The following is a 25615-nucleotide window of genomic DNA, read 5'->3' on the forward strand; positions in this document are numbered from 1 at the left end:
CGAGGCGTCTGATGTCAGATGGGAGTGATGATGATGCTACTTGCAGCTGGTTTTCGATATTTGGGTCTGTCAGCCTTGAGCATAACTGAGTCTTGAAAAGAACTGCTCACAGCAATAAGTTGTCCCAAACAGTGAGGCAAACTTCAGTGCATGTCTCCACAGAATGGGAAAATGCTCAGGACATTCATACAGTCTATATAATTGCAGCAGAGGGAGGTTACAACCTGGCTGACCCAAACAAGTGAGAATTCTTGCCTTAGCGATGGAAGATCTTCAGAAGCAAGATATTATACCTAGATTACAGCATTAGCCTATGACAAACTGTCACCTGAAAATCCAAATTGCTCTATGATGGTCCCAATTCTGTCGCACAAGCTCATCACACATTCAAACTTATCAAGCATGGAAATGGACTGACCACATCTCATCTAAATGAAACTCAACCACAGTGACACCCACAGACCTAGGTAGAGGTCATGGGAGAATTAACACGCTGTAACAAGACTGTTGTCTGTGCCTGTGCACTGGAACCTATCACGGTAGCATAGACAAAGCAGACGGGATGTATACAATAGGAGGCCATGGGCCAACCCAGGCTATTTTGTAGGATGCTGGGTTGCTCTGTCCTTGGCCAATGTGTGATGGTCAGTGTGTGGGTTGTACTTCGGGCCTGGCTGAGCTATTAAGGCACTGAAGGGTTGCAGGAACATCATGTCCTCACAGCAGGGGCAAACACTGGCTAGGAAGTCACTGTCATGCAGACGTGCACATTTACCCTACATATTCATTCAGACGAAATGAAACGTAACGCTGTCCACGATCGCAGAGGACACACGTCTCAGCTTAAAAGCGTTGACAGTGATTTTTAATATGCTTTCTTTCTCCTACTGCACATTTTCCTCTTGACTTTCACTTTCTCAGCAGTTGAAGTTTTACCGATCGCCGTTTTGTTCTGAGAGATTGAGGTGAGGATGAGGTGATTCACTACATCTCCCACTGTGAGCATTTTATCCAACTGCTGTTCGGATCCAAAGCAGAGGCCAGTTTCTCTCCCTTTTCCTGTTTACTGCGAGACAAACATGCACGTGCACTGCACATGCATACACATACAGAGAGTGCATCAGTCTTGCACAGAAGGACCTGTGCACACATATGTACATGAAGGTGAAAAGTGTCTACACACATGTGCACAAACACACACTCACACATTGATGGTATAAGCAGCTGAAAAGGCAGGGATGAGTCATGGCTAGCTGGAAAACTGTCCTGCACAGACTCTGGGGTATATTTTGGAGGGAATACAAGATTCTAAAAGGACTCCGGACACGAACACTACTACATGACTCACTACTTTGTAAAGCACTGCATGGAGAAATGGATGGAGTGAAGGATGGAGAAACATGACGGGGTGGAAGAGGCAGCAGGGGACAGGTTGAAACACAGCAGAGGGTATGAGAGAGGACAAAAGTTTCCAGCTATCTGTGCAGTTGTGTATGTGCATACATGTGTGCACTCGTTGATGTGCATGTATGAGTGTGTTTATCTGCGCGAGCTCGCAAGCATGCAGCCTGGCTAATATGAACTTCCAACAAATGACATGTTTGTGTGCATGCCCTGTGGTTTGCATGGGCGTTGAGGTGAAGTTGTCTGAACTGAGGAAACGATGTAGTGTGCTGGGGGAGGTGATGGCGCTGGCCTGTTAGCCTTCTGTGTGCTGGATGGTGGTGGGGATGGTCGAGGTTCAGTCAGGCCTGCAGCTCTCCCGTGGAGAGTGACCTCATCGCCTGGCCCCTGGCATTGTGGCAGCAGCACAAAGCCATGCAGGGGACAGGGAGAGAAGACTACACATGAATGTGGGGGAGGGACTGGATGTGAGTGTGGATGTAGATGTGAATGAGTCTGCATGACTGAGAGAGGGAGAAAGACAGGAAGAGAAAACGAGAGAGAAAGGAGTGAATTCTGAAAAAGGGGGGAAGAGAGGACCACCGGGCTGTCAGGAAGAACAGGGACGAGAACACACAGAGAGTCAATGAGGGAATCAGTAAGACAGGAAACACAAACACACGTGCAAACAAACAGACTAAGCAACACACAACACAAACCTGCTAAATTGTTCATGCTGTTACTACATAGGCCACCATAAAATACAAATCCCACGAGTCAAACATCCTTACTGGTCGACTACCTGAACAAACAGAGTAACAGGTCCTCTCAATCACGGGAAAAGACACACACACACACACACACACACACACACACACACACACACACACACACACACACACACACACACTACAGACTAGACTGCAGGATACCTCTTCAATGGTGGTTCCAAAATCAGGAGAAAAAGGGACAAACAGTCGTCCACTGCCATTCAGTGCCATGACATCCTGTTTTCCCTGTGCTAAAAACACTGCCAGGAAGGACAGTCTGCATGGGTCACATAAAACAAGTGTCCAAGCACATATGTCCACAGGCAAGAAATAATCTTGACATTTTGTAGTTGTTTTTATGTATACATTTGTTTTCAGTACACAGACTAGATCTTCTTACTAGCAGAAGCTCTGACTCAAGAGAAAGTTAATATTTGTATTATCGTTGTGTGGCAAAAACACCCCCTAGGGGCTGCCGTGTGGTAACAACACACGTTGAGTGTCACTGTGTACATATGGATATTAATGGAGATGTAGGTGGTGTGTGGCTGCAGCTGTGCATTTTGTCATAGATAACCAAAATATTGCCTGTACTGTTAATTTTAGAAACAGCTGTATCTGTGTTTCAAATACGAACCCATTGACCGGAGCACAGAGCTCAAGTTCCACATCTACTGGATATGGAGCCTGATTCAAATGAGCGAGCTATCAGATAAAATGATGAGAGCTGAGCTCATCTGATATGGCTACACAGCTCACTATCTCACGTTGCGTCCTCTTTGTTGTTTCGTCCCTTCACACGGGCCTTAAATAAACTTCCGCTGGAACACGAGACAAGACAAATGTCTCTTGGGTCGTTTTAGTGTCTTTCCCCTTGCTATTGTTTGTTTATTTAAGTTTTCTGATGCTCAGCGATTTATTTATTATTGTTTTTGCACCTCTCTCTCTCTCTCTCTCTCTCTCTCACACACACACACACACACACACACACACACACACACACACACACACACACACACAGACAAAGAGTGCCAGTACACTAAAGATGTTCTCTGTCCATCGGCAGGGGCTAGTGGGGAAGGTACAGAGGTCAGGGTTTAGGGGTCAGAGGGCAACTAATCAGTCACTTCATCAACTCATTACTCTGCTTGTTAATTAGAGGATTAAAGCAGCAGGATGAGGTACGCACCACCTCCTTACAATCCTTTCCCTCATTGTATCCCTTGCTATAACTTTTTAACTACAAATTTTAGTTGCATTGATTGTGCTTCTTACAGAATTGCATGAAATTTGTTTACTTCCGGAAAATTCTCTGCTTCCCTGCATATCAAAGATAAAGTACTGTATTTGCTTGATTTACAACTAGGTCCTGACCTGAGGAGATTTAACAACTCCTGTTACCAGATGGCAATGTTATTTTAGAATATTGCACACTCTGCCAAGATAGCTCAAGGAATAGGATAAACAGGGTTTCCTCGTGTCTGCCAGACTATTTATGTGGTTATACAAAGAGCAGAGCTTCTCGTGTCTCTACTGTCCCCAGGAGAGCGTTTTGTGGTATGAGGGCATTAGAGTAATGCAGGCCGACAGAAGAGAACTTGATGAGCATATATGCATGTGTGTTTTGTTTGTCCCGAGGGAAAAATAACTACACCTATGACAGATTTCCCAGAGGTCTTTTCTTCAGTCGTTAATCTCTCTCTAAATGTAACCTCAAAGAGTTGCTCATGTGTCTGTCCTTTCCCTAGCCTTCCATCCATCATGGCGCTCATACATTAAAAAAAGTAGATCATCAAGGTCATTTATCCAGGTGCACATGAAAATTGATAAAAGCAGGCCAACATTAACACACTCACAGCCTGCTGCTATCAGAAATCTCATTTCATATCACTTCAGTAGGAAGTAAGATAAGAAAAACTATTACAGTAGGAACTGAAAGAATGTGTGTTTAAAGAGCCGATAGCACTTCTGTTGACCATATTAAAATACATTTAACAGGGGGAAGCAGTGAGGAGATAAGCTGGCAAATCTCATCTGAGGGTGCACCTGGACAAACAGGCGATGTGCACATACGCACACAAGTCTGTAAACTTGACAATTTGGCTAAGGTCAGATATCTAAATTGGTGCACAACAGCATGACGTGAGATTCTGTCTGCTATCAATCCCGACATTTCCTTGTCAAAACCTTTCATCTGAAAACTATCATCCAAGTGCTGCTCGGTAGCTGAAACTGAAACAGAATCAGATTGTAAGATGAGATAATAGTCTCAGTTGATATGATAATAACTACTGTATGGTTACAGTATTGAGACAGGTGGTTGCAAACCGAGTTGGGTGTCAGCAAAGCAGGCTCAGCACAATGTGAAATCAAACACCTGTTCCCAGCTTATGTTGTGTGCTTGTGTGTCTATTTGTGTGAGCATATCATAATGAGGTCATTATGACAGCTAATGGGCAGCAAATACACGGGTCCACCCAGTGGCCTGCTGGGAGCCACAACATGGCAGAGGTTCACACGACAGTTCTGAGACCAGCCAAGGTCTAAGAGATAAACAGAGATGCTTCTAACAAACCATGATCTTTTTGCTCAGCAAAACAAAATATTCCCTACTTAGCACTGTGTTTATACTGGTGCGATGCATGAGAGCTATACATATGTGCGTCTTGAAGGATAAATGAATAATACATATTTTAAATACTGCAAGTACAACAAAAGTATGTGCTTTGATCTCTTTATTCCTGTAAACTTCTCAGCTTGCCAAACTGCCTTTTAATAACAAAAACAGTGCTCAGTTGAAATCTGGAAGGCAAAATGTGTTGAGGTTTTACTTCCAGGCAGCTGAGGAAAGACACACACAAACACAAACACACACACACACACACACACACACACACACACACACACACACACATGGCTGGTGGAGCTCAGAGACTTTGAGGCCATAAAGTTTGACATATGGAATGGTGTGTTAATCAAAGACTCCACGCTCCCAGCTGGAGCAGCCTCACTGGGAACACAGTCTGACATGCATACTTGAGAATGTCCGTGTGTGTGTTTCTCATGATAATGTAATCCCCTGTCATCCTTTGTAGTGACGGTGGTACTTGTCTGCCTGGTTATGCGCGTTTGCTTCACCCTTGTGCTGGTACAGAGGTTGAAAATATTTGTTCTCCTAAACCTCTCCACGACTTCCACAACCCTTTTAATCTCCATCACAACTACTGTTCATGTAGTTTGCAGAAATAATTAAAATCTTTGGGCTCAGAGAGAGAGCCAGTGCCACATTTCTCTTACTTCCTTTTTAATTGGTCTCTTTTCACCCATCTCTCACCTTTACCCAACCTCAGCACTTGCACAGTAAAAAATATTGGTAATTTCACTGTTCAGTTGGGAGGGAGGGCAAAAGCCTTTTCTGCTGCCTCTTCCACTGAATGCCCCTCTATATTATCTGTTATCATTCTTTCTCCAGAATGCACTGAGACCGACACATAAACCCTGACAGCTTTACATTCCTGACAATGGAAGCCGAGGTAGCAAACATTTACAAAACAGGATATGATCAAAGCGAAGAACACTAGCTGGCTCTGTTTTAGTTTAAGTAATATTCTGCTTGTCCTAAGATGCCCTCCAGGATCATTTTTCTCCTGCCTGGCCCATTCCTGTAATTATAAACACAGTCATCTCCGCCCCAACAGAAGACTGATAGGCCAGCATCACTGCTCAAAGATTTCCTCTGCAAAGACATGTATGCTGTATACATATATGGGTGTTGTGGAGACTGGCTTCAACACTAGAGTTATTGCAATTTAACGGCAAATGAACAAGTGGTTTATTGTTTAATTTTCACACATCATGTTCCATTCTGACAAATTACATGTCAACCAGGAACTCAGCTTAATGCTGCAGTTATCAGCTGTGTGCATGTGGACACTACATCAGCACTTGCAGTCCTGTAGAAGGAGCCGAAGCCTGGCATGATATATGTATACTAATGACAAAGTTATGAACATTTCGAAAACTAAAATCCGTACATCTGACTCTGTGGTGATCCTAGTTTTCAACACTGGCAGATAAAAATCATGATCCATGTAGAGAATGACAGATGTTGATTGGCATCCATTCAGATTAAACTGCACACAGACATGAAAAAAGACACCACAAAATATGAATACTGCAAAGACAAGCTGAATAGAGAGAAATAGAAAGTCGAAGTCAGTACACTCTCCATGGATTCCTAGTAAAGTAACTCAAGAAGAGGAGATAGATTATGAAGACAGGGTGAGAGAGGACAAGATAACAGGGAAAAAAGAAGGCTACTGAGAAAATAGTGATGAGAGATGAAAGAGAGCACTGGAGAGAGCAGAGAAACAAAGAGGGCTTCATTGTTTTCGTTTTGCTCATTACTGAAGGGGATGATAGCATAATATAGTGCTAATGGGGGGACAAATTGTGTGGTGTTCAGCTTACAAGTGACGAATCACACACACACACACACACACACACACACACACACACACACACACACACACACAGCTATCAGGCCTCTGTTTTTTCTCTCATTCTGTCTCACACACAGCCACCAAACAAAAATAAGCATTTGTGAATGTTTTGAGGCATTTTTTGAACAAAATGCGAAAGAAATTTGCGAGTAACCATGCACTGACCCATCCTCCTGATGTCAAGCACAGGCCCATAACAGGAGCAAATGTCACTACCTTCTTACCCAGTGAGACCATATGTACAACAGCATCTGACAACCCAAACGGCTAGCTGTTTGCAAAGCAACAGAAGAGGGTTAAAACAGAAAGTGAATGAGAGACAGAGAGAGAGGACAGTGCAGTCAGACTCCATCTGTTAATATGCGTCAGTCCTTGGCAGTTCTGGCACATCTAAAGAAGCCAATGTACTTCTTACTGTGACTTCATCAATGCCAATGACAGAAGGCATCAACAAGCAGGAATTATTGCTCAGGAGCTGAGTTTGGCTGAAGTTTCTGTTTTGTTGTCTGCAGTAGCAGGGATATACAGCACTACAGAAGATAAACGAGGCTGTACAGGTTTTGGGATGAGCAGAAATCACAGATGCTCCTTCTCAAGCAAAGTTTTGTGCTGAAGCCTACTGATGAGGCCGTGTAGAGTACAGCAACTAAGCCGCGTGCAAAAAGGCCCTTGCTGTGTGCAGTTTTTCATTAATGCTGGAGGATCACATTGGCCATACATCAGTACGTTTCTTTTGGTGGGGGTTCCAGGCGCGACTACAGCAACATAACCACAATGAGACCACCAGCCAGCCAAACAGCCAGCACTCCAGCATCATCAGCTGGAAGTGGAGAGTGAGGAAGAACAGAAAAGAGTGAGGAAGATTGTAAGAGTGACAGAGAGACAGATAGTTAGAGGACGGCATAGCCAATTTAATGCCATGTCTCTGCCCAATCTAACAGACCAAACAAAGCTAGCTAAGAGTCTTCAGCATTGCTGCTTGCACATTCACTCACAAATCCCACAACAGTGAATTCCTGTGTGCATAGCATTAATGGCTGCTGCCAGCCGTGTGCAGTGAGACAGCAAACATGACAGCCAGTCCAATAAATTTGATATCATGCATGGTTCCAAGGGCTGACAATGATGCCATTACAAAGCTTGGCATGCCAAGAGGCCTTGAGTACATTAAAACCTGATGGTTTATGGTCCACTGCTAGATATTCTTGTGGTATAACTCCAATCTGCCACATCAGCCACCCAAGTGCATGGTTTTCAGACTGTCCGGATCCATCACATGTTGCACTGTGCTCAGGGCTGCTTCAGAGGCACTGACGTGCAATCAGAGGCCTGCATGCTTGTGCCAAAGGAGCACGGTAAATTGTCAGCTGACGAAAGACTGGAAAGAGTGTTTTGAGTGTGGAGGCTTCAGCCAACAGGAAAGCGCCGGTGTTTTCCTCTCCATGGGGCATAATGGATTCTCTCCGCCAATGAAACACTATTCTGGCTGGCGGGCGGGACTGCCAGCCACCTGAGAGCCTTTCCCACAACACTCCCCTCCTGTCAGAGCCAGACCCAGACATCACTGGAGATCTGGGACAGATGGAGGGATGGAGAGAGGATGGTTGAAGAGAGGAGGAATGTGAAATAACAATGAATAGGAGCAGATGGTTAAAAAAAAAAGGAGGGATGGAGGGAAATTGGCACCCGTCTCTATCCAAGACGACTATGGAGAATTGTTGATTCCTGAGCACCACCACCCATATCTGAATACACCAAGATACTGACATACACACAGATTACCATAACAACCAACAACACAATGCAATGCAACACACACAGACACATCCAGTTGGCCCCTTACCCACCCTTTGCTGCATACCCCTCCTCATCTGCCACATCTGGCCATGTTCACTCCTCCTTCTCGCTCTGCCGGTGTCTCTGTGGACTTGAAATGCTCCCAAAGCAGGCAACACTGGCACACAGTGGCCACAAGGGCAATACACTCAACTGGAACAATGGCCTGTTCATGATTTTATCAGCTTACAGCAAACATGCACTCATTGTCCAGACACACACACAGACACACACAAACATGGATTGCTAGCATCACACTGGGTGTTGTGCTAAGCTATTAGAGAACTCAGTGGGGTCACAAATGCTTTGTACCTTCTCTCATTGTCATCCAGGTGAGCAAACAGCACATTTTTGGAGATGGCCTTGGCCAAGGCGGTCATGGTTTTGTAGTCCTTCGGGATCACCTAGGTAGACAAGGCAGTAATATCCATTACAGTAAAGCAGACTGCAACAACACTATGCAGGTGGACACATGAAACAAACCAGCACAAACACATAATAGGCCTGACTTCAAAAGCAGACAAAATTGAGTAATTAAAGAGCAGCACGCTGGCAAACTCTGAAAGGAATATCCCACACGTGTGTCTGTGTATTTTTGGGAAAGCCCATCTGTTCAGGGATTACACTCAAAATGTCACAGAGACCTTAAAAATTCACGAGAGGCCTGAACTCATTCATAAAACATGCATTTTCATGTCCCAGACTTTGTGGTGTGTGTGTGTCTATGTGTGTCTACATGGAAAGGGAATGGCAAAGTCTGTAGCCACAACAGAGCCACAGAAGTCTGTATTTATGAGGAGGCATCCGAGAAGAGAACTTAAGCTCCATTTACCATAGGGTGAGAAAGGCAAAGAGAAGGAGAAAGAGTCAGAAGACTGAACTAAACTCTTCTTAATACAGAATATCTTGAAGAAGGAGAGGACTGTGCTTGTGTGTGTGTATGTATTTTGTCTCTGGTGGTGGGGGAGAGGAGGGGCTAGGCTGTAATTACGTTAAAGCAACAGATGTCTCCACATGAAGACGACCACGCAGTGTGCACAACATGCACACAGATACACACACAACCACATCACATATAAATAAAAAAGCACCAAAATTTTTATCTATCTGCAGTACTCCATCCTGGCTACTGGCTACAGTGGACAGAAGGAGAAAGAGGCTGGTCTGGCTTGGAAACTGAGGTGGAGGAGGACACATCTGTCCAGAGAGGCTCAGTAATAAAAGCAATTCTCAGATGCAGATTTTAGGTCAGGCGCCAAATCATCCTCCACAAGATCCAGCTCCAGTACTGTCACCCAGGGGATCGATAAATGTCAGGGCACTCAGCTTTTGAATCATGAAAAATTATGATTCGGATTCAGATTCTGTTTTTTCCACAGTACCTCGTCAGGTTAATGTTAAAATATCTTGCTCTAGCCAATTTAAATAAAAAGAAAATTTGGGGTATAGCCTCATGGGGAACCATGGGTTTATAATGATGGAACAGTTAAAGCTACAGGCAGTTATGAGAGGAATCAAATTCTGATGGTGTATTAATCAATAGTAATGTAAGACAAACAAAAAGTGAAGCCCACATCAACAGCATAGCATACGGTGCAACGTTAGCTGTGATACATTCTTGGAAATCCAAAAGTTTCTCATTTAATGCCGCAAGAACCTTTTAAAGTTGGAGGAACTTTTTCTGACTCCATGCCCATTTTGTTCTCAGCCTATCAAGAGAGCTCCTGTCAATCTGTTGCCAGGCTTGCGATTCATTCTGTTAATGTGATTTCCAGGACTGACCGACAGGCCTCACAATTTGTTAAGACTCAAAGCACTTCACAGCAAAGCTCTTTTTAATCAGATGAGCAGGGCTAGCTAATTGATTGACTTCTGTTAAACAGCTGCTGATTTTCACAGTGGAGTCACTAATGGAACTGATGATGTAGGAAGATGTCGGCACATAGGCTCTTTGTGTGTGTGTGTGTGTGTGTGTGTGTGTGTGTGTGTGTGTGTGTGTGTGTGTGTGTGTGTGTGTGTGCTGCATCAAAGGCCAGTAGAGAAATCGTCTCTCATTCTTCATGTTTTCATACTCTAATTTGATTTTAACTCAGCATTCTCTGACGGTCTGTTGTGTTGGGTGATCACATGAATAAATTTCTTCTCAACATGCAGCTGGTGTGGCTGCGAGAATTCCAGCATGAGTAAGTTGTTGCATGTGTGTGTGTGTTTGTCAAGTCTCTGATTGTGAGGGACACGTGTGAGGAAAATGAGGCTGGAGATGGGGGCAGGCTTGTAGCCATGACAGATGACTGCAATGTCTGATAGAGGCCTAAGAGCCAACACAAATATGTGGGTGAGTTGCACACACCTGACACACACACACACACACTGCATGCTCCAGTGACCATGTGATTGCAGTGTGGTGATGGGGGTCCATGCAGTTATGTCATTACCCAGCAATCAATGGCATGTCAAGTTAATTACAATTGAACAATAAAGCACGATTACAATATAACGACCAGGGTGTGTGTGTGTGTGCGTGCGTGCGTGCGTGCGTGCGTGCGTGCGTGCGTGCATGCATGTGTGCATGTGTGTGTGTGTGTGATTTATGTGTCAGAAAGTGTGTAAAGGTGAGTTACAGTTTCTGGCAAAAGACCTTTTTTCCATAATTAAATTATGGAATGGACACAGGAGGTTGCAAGATGACAGATAACGCTAAAAGCCACCCCGCTGTCCAAAACGAGTAAACACAAAGTTACTTTACAAAAGAAACGATTTGGGCTTCTCTTCCCCTTTCCACCATATTGTCTGTCATACTGTCTTACAAACCTGAGATGATAAATAAACCCCAACATAAATAAGGCAGTGTATTTATATACACAGCTTTCTGCAATAACCTGATTTCATAAGCAGCATGTGCGCAGGGAGCCCAGCTCCTGTAATCAGGATAGGGGATTAGAAACATTTGACATTTTGCAGCTAGAATTTTCCTGGTGAAAGCTGATTTCTTCTTCATGTATACATGAAAGGGTTTGTTAGTTAGGGTTAGTTTTTACATGCGCGCATGTGCATGACAAAGACTTAAGATACGGGAGGGCAGCAAAAAAACAACCACATGGAGTATCCTCATTAAAATAATCTCTAGAAAGTTGCCTCTTGAAGTCTAAGTAAGTACAGTACATTTCTGCATATTTTTTTCTGCATAACTTGATTTTTTGAGTAACCTTTTTTGAGGTTTCTTGTGTGCATGTATCTGTACTGAACAATAAAAACTGCTATTCTCTTCAGTACATCTTTCAAAGTCATGACAATCAACTACGTGCAGTCTATCACAGTCAGTCTAACATTACAGAGTTGAATCTCAGCATATGTGCTCAACATCAGTTAAGCAGCTGTGTATTTTGCTGCAAATAAATTCACTGATGTTCAAGTGTGTTCATTAATTTCTCTCATGAATTTACACAGCTTTTGCACTGTTCCGATGAATGTGTTTAACATTTATGCTCTTAAGTGGGTGTTAGCAGAAGGACAGCTCAACATCCAACAAATAAACAACAACCAGCCAAAAGGTCGGCTTGATATTTTTGATTAAACTAGACTGTATTTTAAATTTATCACACCAGGGAAGGTCTTGGACAAGCCAACCTTATGCACATATTCATTTATTTACTATGTGTTTGTAACTGTAATGTTTTAATTGTGCAAAACCTGTGTTCTTGTGTATATACATTGCATCTGTGTGCAAATATGCATTTTCGTGCAGGTATGTACTGGCTGTTTGTGGATGTATGCGTCTGCGCATAGATGCTTTTACTTATGCATCCATCTTTCAAGGCTGACCTTGCGCACATAGCTGACAGCGTCCTCTTCAGTGTAGACCTCGGCGCTGACGCCTCCCCTGCGGCGTCGGGCCTTGACAACAGGGTTAGGCGGTGGGGGAGAAACCTCATCATCGTGTGAGTCTGACTGGCTGTTAGATTTTTGCCGTGCCATGATCTGCTTGCATTCTTCCTGTGAAAACAAGAGCACAAACAAGATTGTTAGAGGGAAAAGCTTAGAGAGAGGGCCACAGAGGGGGAGAAAGAACAAGTTTTACAAATACAAATGGTCTATTAAAACAGGGCCCCTGTTGACAAACTCTTCAAATATAGATGCAACTACGATTATAGCTTCAGGCAAGCTCATCTGAGTGCGACTGTTATTCTTTTACCTCACCAACGATCACATGAAGATGGGCTGACAAACCTCTCCGAGCGCCCTTTCCAACATCAAGCATCATGTGGATTCTTAACCAGGTCAAATAATATAACAGAATTGTAAAAAACCTCAGAGAAAGTACAGTGGGCATGTTCCAGTCCTGAGTGCATGCTGTCTGGACATCTGGCTGCTGTGGCATGAAGTGAAAGCCATGAAATATTAATATCTGCAGGCCTGAACATGCAGAGGGAAGAAGGCTCAGGCAGGTACTCTCCTCCTCTCACATAATGAACAACAAGGAAGAAAGACATCAGAGGGGAGAGGGGATGCCTGTGGCTGGCTGTTATTTCAACTGCTGAATGCCCTGCAGGTGATGAATTATTGATTGTACACTTGATTAACACATTAGCATAAGTACACAATAAAACCACTGTAGGGTTGTAAATACGTGAAAGTGCTGCGAGACAAGAGCGATGTGATAACACTTTGCGTGAAAGGTAGCCAGCATCCACCGCTTTATATACGATAATGACTGGTGTGCACCTGCTGCCACTGTGGGTTTAGTGTCTAAGAGCACAGTGGTGATCGACTCAACGGCAGTCTTATTCACCGCCACATATTGTGTTGTACAGTGACAATTTCATCTCTTTGCTGCTTCGCTGTGTTTGTAGTCAGAAATAAGCAAAGTGCAGAGACACCACACAGACAGAAATAAACAGAAACAGAGAGAGAAATTATGTAAAGGTGGAGGACAGCAGGCAGCTGGGTGGTTTGGTGTCATGGCCTGATGATTTTTAAATCCAGTATATTCATTTGAGTTTGCAGGGGGGACATTCATGATTAATTCATGATTGCTGAGTTTAATCTATCAACAAGGTGTAATGAACACTCTCTCCTGACAAAGCAGACATGCTCATGTTCAGCCAAAACAAATAAGACAGGAGCCTGTTGTCAGAAGACTGGGACAGCCTCAATGTAGGCAGCAGGTCTTTGTGTTAGGATGAACTGGTCAGGCTTTGTGTCCTCTTATGATATTCAGTCTCAGTTAAGCAACAGAAAATTCATCAGCAAGAGTTTAAATATTACAAGGCCAAATATTCGCCAGTCAAACTTCTTAATTGTTGAGATTTCTTGCTTTTCTTTGTGTTCTATGATAGAAAACAAAACGTCTTTGAGTTTCAGACTGTTAGTTGAACAAAGTGAGCAATTTAACGATGTCACCTTGGGCTTTAGCTAGCTGTGACGGGCGTTTTTCACCACTTTCTTACATTTTATAGATCACAATAACCAGCAGATTAATCAATAATATATCTAGTCTAATCTTTGGTTGTAGTTCAGTCTTTCAACGTGACGTTTATGTTATCTGATCACATAAATCCATGAATTTAAAAAATGCACTTTTACTTAATAAGTATTTTGGTTGTGCTATAACAATAACTCATGTAGTTGTTGAAGCATTTTGTACTCGACAACCTTTTAATATTTAATCAACTATCGATCATAAACAAGGACAGCAATCAATTAAGGAAAGTGCTGGCTCGAGCCATCATGCCACTGTTGAGTTCATTGCACCCCTAAATTTTAGAGCGCGTTGTATAATTCAAGTACCACCATTTTCTATGAAATGTAGTGAAGCAGCTTTTTTCTCTACAAAGCCAGAGAGGGGAGAAGGAAAAAAGAAGACCTGGAGCAGCTGGGAGCAAAGTCATTACTGAGAGCCTTGAGCTGGGAGCAGAAATTGCTGCCACATCTCTCTGCTTATATAGTGACAGATAGAGACAGAGAGGAAGAAAGACACAACCTATGACAGAGAGAGAGAGACGGCAAAGAGAGAGGGAGAGCAAGAGAGAGACGAACAGGTGGAGACGGCGAGGAGACATAATGTCATATAATCTGAAAGCTGAGACAAAACAGAACTGTCAAATCCAGACCTCACAACTCAGCACTTCTCTGCACATTCTTCCTCAACTATCTGTTTCACTCATCTCAGCAGCATAATGTAATGAGGACGGGAGCAACAACACAGCAACGCTATAATGACAGAAAACAGCAGCCAGTTAGACAGTTGTCGAGAAGGCGTTCATCAGCTTACACTTTCATTCATTCTTTGAGTTGGTGTCCTTTCATCTAATGATCTTTTTGTGACAGTCTCTCTCCCCTTTTCACTCCCTTCTCTGTCTGACTTTGTCTCTCTCCTGCTCATTAGGTCCTGAAGTGACTGTGATGCTCTGTGTAAAACAATGTGATATTGCAGATCACACACACACACACACACACACACACACACACACATATACACACACCTCTTGCTTACGCAGAGTCACTGCCTGAGGGAACACAGCCAGCAGGAGGAGAAGAGGGGAGATAGAGAGCCAGAGAGCAGCAACAACACACACACACACACACACACACACACACACACACACACACACACACACACACACACACACACACACACACACACACACACACACACACAATATGCACACGATCTAACAGACACATGCACAGGCAGACTGCAGGTACAGGGAGAGCTCACACATTTCAGCTTAATCAAGGTGGCCAATCAGGTAACACACTTCACTCCCCAAAGACAGTGAAGGCAAAACCAAAACAAACACAGCACTTCCCTTTCTTTCAAGCACTGAAAATAAATATTTCTCTCCTCACAAAAAGCTACAAGTCAGAGTCACAAACTAGCAAACACTGTTAACATGTTGCTGTCTCGGACAGTCAGTGATAAATTCTCACACACGCTCACTCCATCTAGTACCAAGTATCTCTACCTTGCAATAAATCTTCTTGCAGGTTAGCTCCAGGAGGCTAACTACACTCTAAGTTTGTTAGCAGAGGTATTTACCATGGCATGGAGGGCCCCTGGCCAGGCCTGCTGTGTGTCCCTCAGCCTGTCAGAGACACCGGGCATCAAGTCAAAGTGTTAGTGTGCCAAAGTGTGCATGAGAATCAACACACATGGATCCCCATCTCATACACACCTGACATGCATGTCATACCGCAGCAGCATTTTGCCACACCAGTACAGTGGCTGCTGTGTGTATGTGTTGTGTATGCACACAGATTTTGAGTGTGTGTGTGTGTGCGGGTAAGCAGAGAATCCAGTTTGTGTGTGAGAGAGAGCGCGAGCGGCAAAATGTCTGCAATCCCCACGACACAGCAGCTATAGAACAAGACTACTGATGAAAACACTGATCACAGCAAAAAGCCTGTATCTCCATCGCTCCTGCGCAACTCTCTGTCTCTGCTTTCCAGCGTCTCTCTCCCTCTCTCCCCCTCTCTCCCTCTCTCTCGCGTACACGCTCACAATCAGGTGGCGCAATGAGCGGGCTCCTCTTGCTTCCCCCTGTCACTATGACAACTGGGTACTGTGAGCACCCTGAATAGTCGGTGGTGAGTCTGAGCAGGAAGCGACGGTGGCTCGCACACCTACATTCGCACACATACACACACCAGTTCTGACGCCTGTTGACAGATTGCCACACATCGACAGTGATTCACTTCACAGAAGGAAAAACGTCACTTGCCTCAATACGGACTTCTGTTCTGACCAAATGGCATGTGTGTGCGTGTGTTTAGCACCAGCTCCAAGCGTTCCCGCGGGGATACATCTTCGTCCCATACATTCCCTGTGTGCCAAACACTGGTCTGTACCATGTAGTGTCTTTCTCACTCCCTACTGATCTCCGGCTCCACCCACGCGCTTTCCTCTTAGGTCAGAGGGTCAGGCATCAAGTGAGGACTTTGTGTCTGCCTCCAACAAGTCCTCATAGTGTTCTGGCTCAGGGACACAGGAAACACATGCAGTATGACTTTTTATGGCTCAGTGTGAAGAGGAGGCTTCATTAGTCCAAGGTGAGCTGAGAATTGCTGCAGTGTGTCTTTACCAGCAGCAGAGGCAAACTTTTTCTTGCTTTAGTTTATCTGTAAGGACGCACAGGCTAGGCAGATTGAGGCAGTGCTGTTTATGATCCCCAGGGCTATGAACAGTAGCAAAACATCTGCAGTTGGTTTTTGCAACTGTTTTAACTCTTCGCTATGCTCTCTCAGTCTGAGGTGATTCGTATTTCAAATAACATTAAATATCTCCCCAAAAGCAAAGTCCTACTCTATTTATTTTCTACTCTGTAATCAGTGTTATTATCCTATGTCAGAGTCTGTCTCCCCGCTCTGCCTCCTTCTCTCCTCTGCTCTCCCTGCGTCATCATCGGCGGCTGGATGCCAGAGAGAGAGGAGGGAGAGGAGGGAGAGGAGAGGAGACAGAGGACACAGGCGTAAGCAGGACACAGAAGCTCTGTACAAAAAAGTGTGCTTTCCATTAGACGTGCACGGAGTGAGTGTGGGTCAGAGATTACCACACAAAGAGCGAAGATACAGACAAAAGAAGACACACATGCAAAGCCATGCATGCACGCTCAGTTGAAAGTCACTGTTATTAAACCATTATCAATTCCAGTTTCAACTCATTTATGGACGGTGCGTCACATTAAAATAGGCCTCTCCTGTTTTGTTCATTCCCTGAACCAATTTGCACCAAGCAGATAGGAACAAAAGCAATGACTAACTCTCATCTTAATAGCTGTGACTAACCAATATTAATCAACCCGTTATTAGAAAAAAGGAAACACCCAGAAGCGGTTACCTTAGGCAGCCCTAATCCAGTGACGTACACAATTTCACTCTCCACTGCCAGGTCTGAAAGCATGCAAGTGAACCAAAAACAACCAGGTGCCGCACAAACACATGCACACTCACACACACACACACACACACACACACACACACACACACACACACACACACACACACAGGTAATGAAGCATGGAGAGCTGATCCACCAGCGGAGCACACCATTTACAGCACCACAATGGACGGAAAGTTCGCTGTTGTAGTAGGACTGCGTGTATGTGATGTTCAGTCTCTTTATGGTTGCAACACACGCAAACAAATTTGCCTCGCTATGCTAATTCTAACTCTCAGTCTGCTACATTAACTCTCTAATCTTAACCCTCAAACGTACCTGTTAATCTGTAATTAAACAGTAATTCCTCATGCTTGGAGGAGGGAGTTCTTTCAGTGTTGGGGGGTCAGTGTTTCAGCTCTTTTCACATCTATCAAGACGGCACCGTGCAGCCTATAAATCAAAATTGAACATGGAAGTCTTTAGAGCTGAGACTGTTGGTGTGCTGATTAGTGACCTTACAATTAATCTGCAATACTTTCATTTTGCTGGTTTCACTTTCTCAGATGTGAATATTTGCTAGTTTGCTTAGTTTGAAATGTTAAACAGAATACCTGGATTGGATTTTGGAGTGTTTGGTTGGACAAAATAAACCATTTGAACATGGTTTAGCTTGGGCTTATTGTAATGGCCATTTTTCACTATTTTACAGGTATTTTATAGAAAATAGTATAAACCTAATTAACCAATTTATCAAGCAAATCATCTTCTGATTAATCAATAATGGAAGTAACAGTTACAGTATATAGTTGCTTCATCAATGCTGTGTCTGGATATCACATTGGTTAACGGCTCAGGATCACATTTTGCCTGAATCCTGCATGGTTTCTTGACATGTGCACATACACTAAATGTCTCTGTTCTGACACCTTCTCTCTTTCTTTCCCACCAAGCGCAGATTAGTTGGGGAGGGAGGAGGGATGCAACGGGCAGATGAGAGAGGACAAAGAAGGACCACCAGGGAAACAGGCTGGGGGTCCAATTTACCTGTAGGGGCCCCAGGGTGGGCCAGGGAGGAGGTTTAGGCCCGGGTCACTGCGTGCACCCCAGGCTGATTTGACAGAATACCCTGCTCCTAGCATGGTGGTGATGACAAACACAGGCTGGAGACACTAATTACACTGTGTTAAAAACTCTGAAAACCCTTGTGTGTTTTTCATTTTCTAGACCTGTGCTGCTAATAAGCTGTGTGCATACACATATCACTGGCACACACATGAGGAGATGGATCTAAGTAGTCATAAAGCAGAAGAAGAGGGAGACAGGGAAAAAGCGAAACAAACAAAAGGAAAAGCAGAAGACAAGGGGGATAATCCAAACCTACAACTAATTCTCCTCTAATGCTCTCAGCGGACTCAACAAACAACCAAACCCTCATGACAAATTGTCAATCAGAGGCCTTTGAAGAGACTGGTGGAGTTGTTATGATAGGTCCTGCTGACAGCTGAATGGTTGGCATCACAGAAAGGCTTCTCATCTTACAGGGGATGGAGACAGAGGCTGACAGACAGGGAGTCTGAGGAACTTTCCCATGGTGCAATGTGCTGGGAGTCGATGCAGCAGGGTTTACATTTGTTTTACTTGACATGCTTTATGACTTTAGGGGAAGCTAGACGAGAGTATATGATGAATGCAGCTCTGGCCAAAATACACCAGAGACGTCAAGACGCAAATATTTTTCCTGATGCTGTTGTGCTACATTTTAAGAAGTTACAGGGGTTTAGAAAATGTAATAACTCAAATTAAATACCACTTTTCTTAAGGTCTTTACAAAATACTTCAAATTTGACATGAAATAAAAATACCAATAATCTAATTAAAATAATATAAGCATTGTACATAATGAGCTTGAGAGGTCATAAATAATCTTAGCTAATTCATTTAAAGCCAAATCTCATCTAAATGTGTTCTAAATGCAATGCATGGATGATGGGAATATGTCTGCTTTAGGTCGAGTTTGGGATAAAGAAATGGAGACAGTGAAGCATGGAAACCATGAAAGACAGAATTATTCATGACAAAGACAGATAAAGGGCAACAAAAGCAGATGCGTAAAAAAAAAAAAAAAGACTTGCATGGACATGGCTGTTGAGGAAAGAGAGGGGGGAGATAAGACGAGGGATAAGGGGGATAAGCGAGAAATTGTAAAAAGCCAGGAGTGATGCATGAGACACAAACTTATGACAGCCCTGTGAGCATGAAGAACACAAGGAACATTCTGCTAATCACAACAACTCACATCAACACAGCCACAAAAAGATACACACAAACACACAGAGGATGCAGGAACTGTTAGGGACTAGTGTGAACACATATATCTAGGAGTTTTGGTTTTATCTGGCAAAGTTTAATGATGTTTTCCTCTGAAAAAATCTGCTGCAACCCTGATACAGTAATGACTGGACAGAGAGACCCGACAGCAATGGTCACGTTGCTTTGGATTATCCAGAGACCTCACGATCTAGGTCTGCGTGACATGACCGAAATCAGATGGGTCATTTCATATCCAGATGAGAATACATGTCTCGATGCAGCATATTTTCTGTAAATTCAATTAATAAGTAGCTTAGATAAAATGACCACATAAAAGGCCTTTGTCTCTCATTTTTATTCATACACTCGACAAATGAAAGCTACTCGTTCTGTCTTGGCTGGTCCAAGTCCTTGTGTTCTTTACTTAATTTCCCTGGTGCGGGATCAATAAAGTCTTTTCTAATCTTATCTTTTCCTCTATTGGAACTACCCTATTCTGTGTCATATTCACTCTCCTTTATGCTTGTTTGTGTTGCCTTAATGCAAATTTCCTGTCTGCATCAGTGCCATGTGGAACAATGCAAATCATTGTCCCATGACAAAAAATACTGTTGTAGATGAACTAAATGATGAAATGAAGGAGCACAATATGAAACGACAGGCGTTTTTCTGTCTTCACATTATATTTATTGTCATATCTCAAAGCCCTACTATCAACAGTTTTTAGGATTTTCAACCTTTGGCAGAAATATAGTGGCTAATGAAAACTTTCCACAAGTGCTCTATGGCAAATGAAAAACAGGACCTTGCAAAAAGGCCTAGCATCTAAACCTGGTTGCTGAAATTAATGGAAACACGACAAAGCAGCATTTGCAAAGTTTTGATCTGAGATCACAGAACAGGCGTGAAGTCAGCCTCAACTCATGTCCAAACACCACACACATGCAGATGGAGATGAGGAGTGACGGCTGTCATGAACATTTGGTCACCAGTGCAGGTGGCATGTTATGTACAGATCAAAGTGTTGTGTGCAGTGCAAATGACAGGAGGAAGCGAGAGATGCATCTGAAGTCATTAGATATAGATAGACAGACAGATATTATGAGATTATATTTATATGCTTTCATTTGTTATCATGCTGGTAATTTTAGCACGTGATCTATTTAATAGACCTATTAACGGTGGAAAATGGCTCAGATTTCATCATCTTTCATAACTGTCAGCCAGCTTACATAAGCAGCTGTGTTAATTGATATAACTCTATCATAAACATAGTTCTCCCATCAATTACACCAACAACCAGGATCTAGTGTAACTGTAAGGGGGAATTCTTAAAAAACATCATAATTCTACAAATTTTCTTAGAATTTGGCCATTAAGAGCAATTCTTTTCATGGGGAATCTTTATGAATATGCCCCCAGGAATCTAAAGCAAGACTTGAAGTCTTTGTAAGCTGATTTTCATGGGACAAAGCCTGCTACGTCAGCTGCTAGAAAACACTTTGGAGCCTTGTGAAAATGCAATGTGCCTAATTCAATAAAACATCTGCGGTGGCAGCTGCCACTTGATACACTGAGTAACATATCTACACTCACACATTCAGTCCTGGCACTTGTAGGTAGTGCTGCCTGTCGGAAAGCTCTGCAATGATGCAGACTGATGAGAAAAAGTCACCATTTCTGGTTTACAGCAGCATTCATTTGACCATCTCAAATAGACATCTGCAGGAATCTTCACTTATTGTGCACATGATCGTATGGACAACACAGCAACAATTAACACTGTGTGTTATAAATTCATTCATTGCTCATCGTTGTTCAATAACCCTGCTGTTCTTGAGCTGGAGGCTCCTACAATAAGCTTCTGTATTAAAACGAAACAAATTTACTGCCTAATTACAGATATTCCACTGAAAAATTAAACAGTTATGCTGCAAACTTCCAGTAAATAATACTTCCAAGCACACTAACAAATAGGAAGCATCCTGGCAGAATACTTTGAAAAGCCAGCTAAGGTGTCACATGTTGTTGTTTCACAGTGTGGCGAGGCACAAATTAAAGTTCACTCTTGCAATTACATTCTGTGCTGAGCTGATAGAGACAGGGACATGAGGACACCCATCAGAAGCTACTGTTGTAGCGATCAAAGGCATCATTACCGTGCATAAATAGGCAGGATGAAAGGGAGCTGGACGCGTGTTATTTCCCCATTCACAATGTCAGCTGAGAACTAACGACATGTTATTATATCAAAACAAAAGTCAAAAACAAACTAGTCAGACTGATGATTTAGCGGCTCTTGAGCGCGCATGTGTGTGAGAGAGACACTGTAGGAGTACAAGAAGACAGACCAAATAGAAAGAAAGAAACAAAGAAAGTGTGTCTTTGGGAAAAAAAAAACAAAACATCAAAGAAACAAACTATGAGAGCAGATGGCGTTGAGACAGACAAAAGAGATTTTCCAGATAAGACTATGAATGCTGTGTGAAACCAATCCTGTCCAGATATGAAATGAGGTTAGGTCTGGCATATGGGGAGAAAGAATACCCCAGTGATCTAATTGGCAAAACCTGAACACAAGAGAGAGGTGAGGTGGAATAAACTTTGTGAATAAAGGGGCTCATTGAACAGAGCATAGACTACGGCCTATCTACCCTCGACTGTTGCCTAGGTTACTGCCTCTAGTGGGCGACGAGTGCTGACGAAAATGGCTGAGAAAGAAGAAAGAGAAACACAAAGGAACACGGAGGGTGAAGTACAGGAGAAAATGTGATGACAAAAGTGGATTTTGTGCCAGTGGTTCCTACTGAATGACTGCACGGCATTGCACCTTGATTCGCCAAAATACTTTAAATTCAGTGTGTTGTTCTCCTCTACTGGCACTTTTTTTGCACTGTAAAACAAAAGTTTTGAATGCATCAAGTATAATATTTTGAGTAATTTGAGCTTTGATCACGCTTAAGAGTAATAACACAAAATTTAGAAAATGAGATGAAAATGAAATCCAGGTTGAACGGACATGGCTTGTTGAACCAAATATTGTCCTAGAAGTTACCCTGCGCAGGAGGGAAGGAGCACAGTAAGCCTCTTAAATAACTAGGACAGCGCAAAACAACATGGCCTGTTTCAATTCCACGAATGACTGACTACATAGAGATTTTCAAAGGCTTGACTGGTATAATGTTGGGCCACTGTGGACCTCTGGGGGCTGGAAGCCTGCAGGTTTTTATTCTGACCACTTGTATACAACAGGTGATTTAACTGACAACCACTCAACAACACAGCCTTTCAAGCCCAGCTCCTTAAGCAAAACAACAGATCCTTACAACCTTAAATGATGCTGCTTTGATCCTGAACTTTGGTCTCCACAAAAGGAGCATCAAATGATAACGTACCATTATAGCATCAATATGTGCACAGATATTCTGAGTGTAAGTGCAAGATTACCGACTCTTATGCCATGAATCAAGTGTCTATTTTGGCAGTCAAATAATATGGGCACCTTAATTCATTACAAACACTGCACCAGACTATATAAACAGTATTTAAATAGGTACATGAACTTGTGCTTTTCGACACATCACAGTGGAAAACTATTCCACAAAGTCTCCCAGCTTATACATTAAAATCATTACTAGTGAAGGATGTGTCCTCCCCATGCCTCCTCTTGATATTGGGCCACCTGTCATTGGAGCAAAACTTCAAAACACATCTCCTCTGGATAGTCAAAATAGCATTCCCTGTCATGTAAACAAAAAATTAAATGTGGAGCTGCAATCATGTAAGCAGTCAAACTATAGCTTTTTTTGATGACATTTCATGTTTGCTGCAGCAGACAGCCAGCACAGGCGCAGAATGTGGGGTTACAACCGGCAGCTGATGCTAAAATCAGAGCCTTCAGGTCGATGCAGGGGTGGAGATAGGGCAGATTAAATGCTATATGAAAGCAGGAGCAGTGATGTTGATAGTTTGATTCTTGCATGAAAAGTGGAGCTGCAGCAGCGCAGGCAACAATACTGAACAGAGCGATACAGCTTAAACACATTAACTTATTGCAAGGGCCGTGACAGATGAGTACAGCAGAGAGTGGAGCATGTCACATGCTATTCCACCATTAACAATATATTTTATCCTTGCCCAGCTACCCAGCACTGGTGCCTCTGGACACCACAGCCCAGTTTCTGGAAAATACATACCCATTTGTACAATAGCATATTTATCAATGCAAGCAATTTAGTCCTAAATGCTAATCCTACATACTGTAAATTCTCTTCTCAGTAAGAGCATGAGCATATCAACGTTGTAAAATTTAAACCTATGTTTCATACAACACACTATGCATTTTCTTAACATAAAGGTTTTGATCACAACAGAGCACCTCAGGCTCACTTGTTGGGGAGATGGGATAAACACAGGGAACGTGTGCAGTATGTCATTTTACAGAATGATGATGAATCACGCACAACTTGCTACTGTATGCTTCTGCTGAGCTCTATCACATCCATTAGTATTCAGGCTGCCTCCCTCACAATGCAGCATTACGGCTTCCACTAACAGCAGCAGTAGCTCCACTATCAATGCTGTGCTCTTTTCAACACTCTGTCTCCTTCACCACAGAGCTCTGTGAGGGTTACTGCTCCAGAGTCTGATAGCAGACATCCAAAGTCAGCAGTGTGACCTTGACCTTAAACTTTTGCACATTTTGTCCTCAGACCGAGGCCTCATATGCTGTTGTAGTAAATGGAAATTTGACTGGTGTGTCTAGATAAACACATACCATGGTAATAAATGATGCATGAATAAATATAATCTACTTGAACACAGAGACAAAGGATACAAATGGGTAAAAATATCACTTGTCATGCTGAAATCTGATCAAATCAGATGACTCTCACATGCTAACACACTCACACTTCACGTCATTACAGCACCGATGGAGACCCTCCTCCAGGCATCAGGATGGTGAACTGTAGCCATGCTATATCTGATGTTGCTTTACAATCACTTCTCTTGTTGGAGGCTTCTTATCAAACCCTAAACTCTCCTCAGGCAAAAATCACCAGCATGGAAGCTCCACCTCTTACACCTTTATGACCTATTTTAACAGAAGTGTAAGAGTAGAGCCCATTGTTTAAAGAAACAAATCTCATGATCCGCTCATGAGCAAACTACCCATCTGCGTCTCTGCGTGATCAAAGCCAAATGGTGGGAAAGAACATCCATTTAGGCTGAATTCTGGGACATCCTATTTTGGAGACAATTTATCTCACATAGTAGGCACAATAACAATTTGTCTGTGTGTCCTATGATACGTCGTAAAAAGGTGAAAAACCCCAACAATCTTAGCTGAATTTGCTTGTATCTTAAGCTCTACAGTGCCTCTTACTGTATTCCAACTTATTTAGCTTAAAAAGCTGCTACAAAATAAAGCAGGCATCGATGAAGCAGCTTTCACATAAAAAGCATCTTGCCACTATAGAGGTGCCAGCTGGAGCCAACGCATTAGCTGAAAAGAGACAGACACAAAACACACACACACACACACTCTGAGGAGTCACGTTGTTTGTGGGCCACGATGAATGTGCGACAGAGGTTGCCCCTGTTTTGACCTTTTATCAAGTTATGATGTTTCTTTTGGCCCTTCTCACAAAAGCCTACCCTTCTCTGTGTAGCTGTTATCATTTCATGAATGTGTGACAGACAGATAGACAGACAGGCAGATACAAACAGTCTGTTCCCTGAGCCTGGAAACAGGACACTGGCCTTTTATGGGTGCTCCTCTCACATTCCCAAATGGTTTCTCCCTATTATAGGATGAAAAATGAAAGCTCCTTTCTATCAGTTCGAGAACAGTCTGTTTTTTTTTAATACAGCAGCTAGCTGGGACGTTCTTTGCCTGTTCATATGTGATGGTGTTACAAATATCAGTTGAGGAG

General features: G+C 43.0%; 1 protein-coding gene across 2 annotated transcripts in view; it reads right to left on the minus strand.

The window, feature by feature from the left end:
• The window catches only part of prkar1b (protein kinase, cAMP-dependent, regulatory, type I, beta), a 62903-nt gene that overhangs the window by 35231 nt on the left and 2057 nt on the right, over window positions 1-25615 (minus strand). Inside the window, exons 1-4 of one of the 2 annotated variants that reach the window (XM_070980934.1) lie at window positions 15667-15972; window positions 15531-15576; window positions 12314-12484; window positions 8804-8895 (exon numbers count right to left, since the gene is read on the minus strand). In XM_070980934.1, the coding sequence (XP_070837035.1) occupies window positions 8804-8895; window positions 12314-12484; window positions 15531-15576; window positions 15667-15695 (338 nt within the window). In that variant the 5' untranslated portion in view covers window positions 15696-15972. Of the gene's footprint in view, window positions 1-8803; window positions 8896-12313; window positions 12485-15530; window positions 15577-15666; window positions 15973-25615 lie in introns of those variants that run through there. The other variant, XM_070980933.1, reaches the window with a different exon arrangement.

The sequence above is a fragment of the Chaetodon trifascialis genome, chromosome 15 (genome assembly GCF_039877785.1).
Source record: "Chaetodon trifascialis isolate fChaTrf1 chromosome 15, fChaTrf1.hap1, whole genome shotgun sequence".
NCBI lineage: Eukaryota > Metazoa > Chordata > Actinopteri > Chaetodontiformes > Chaetodontidae > Chaetodon > Chaetodon trifascialis.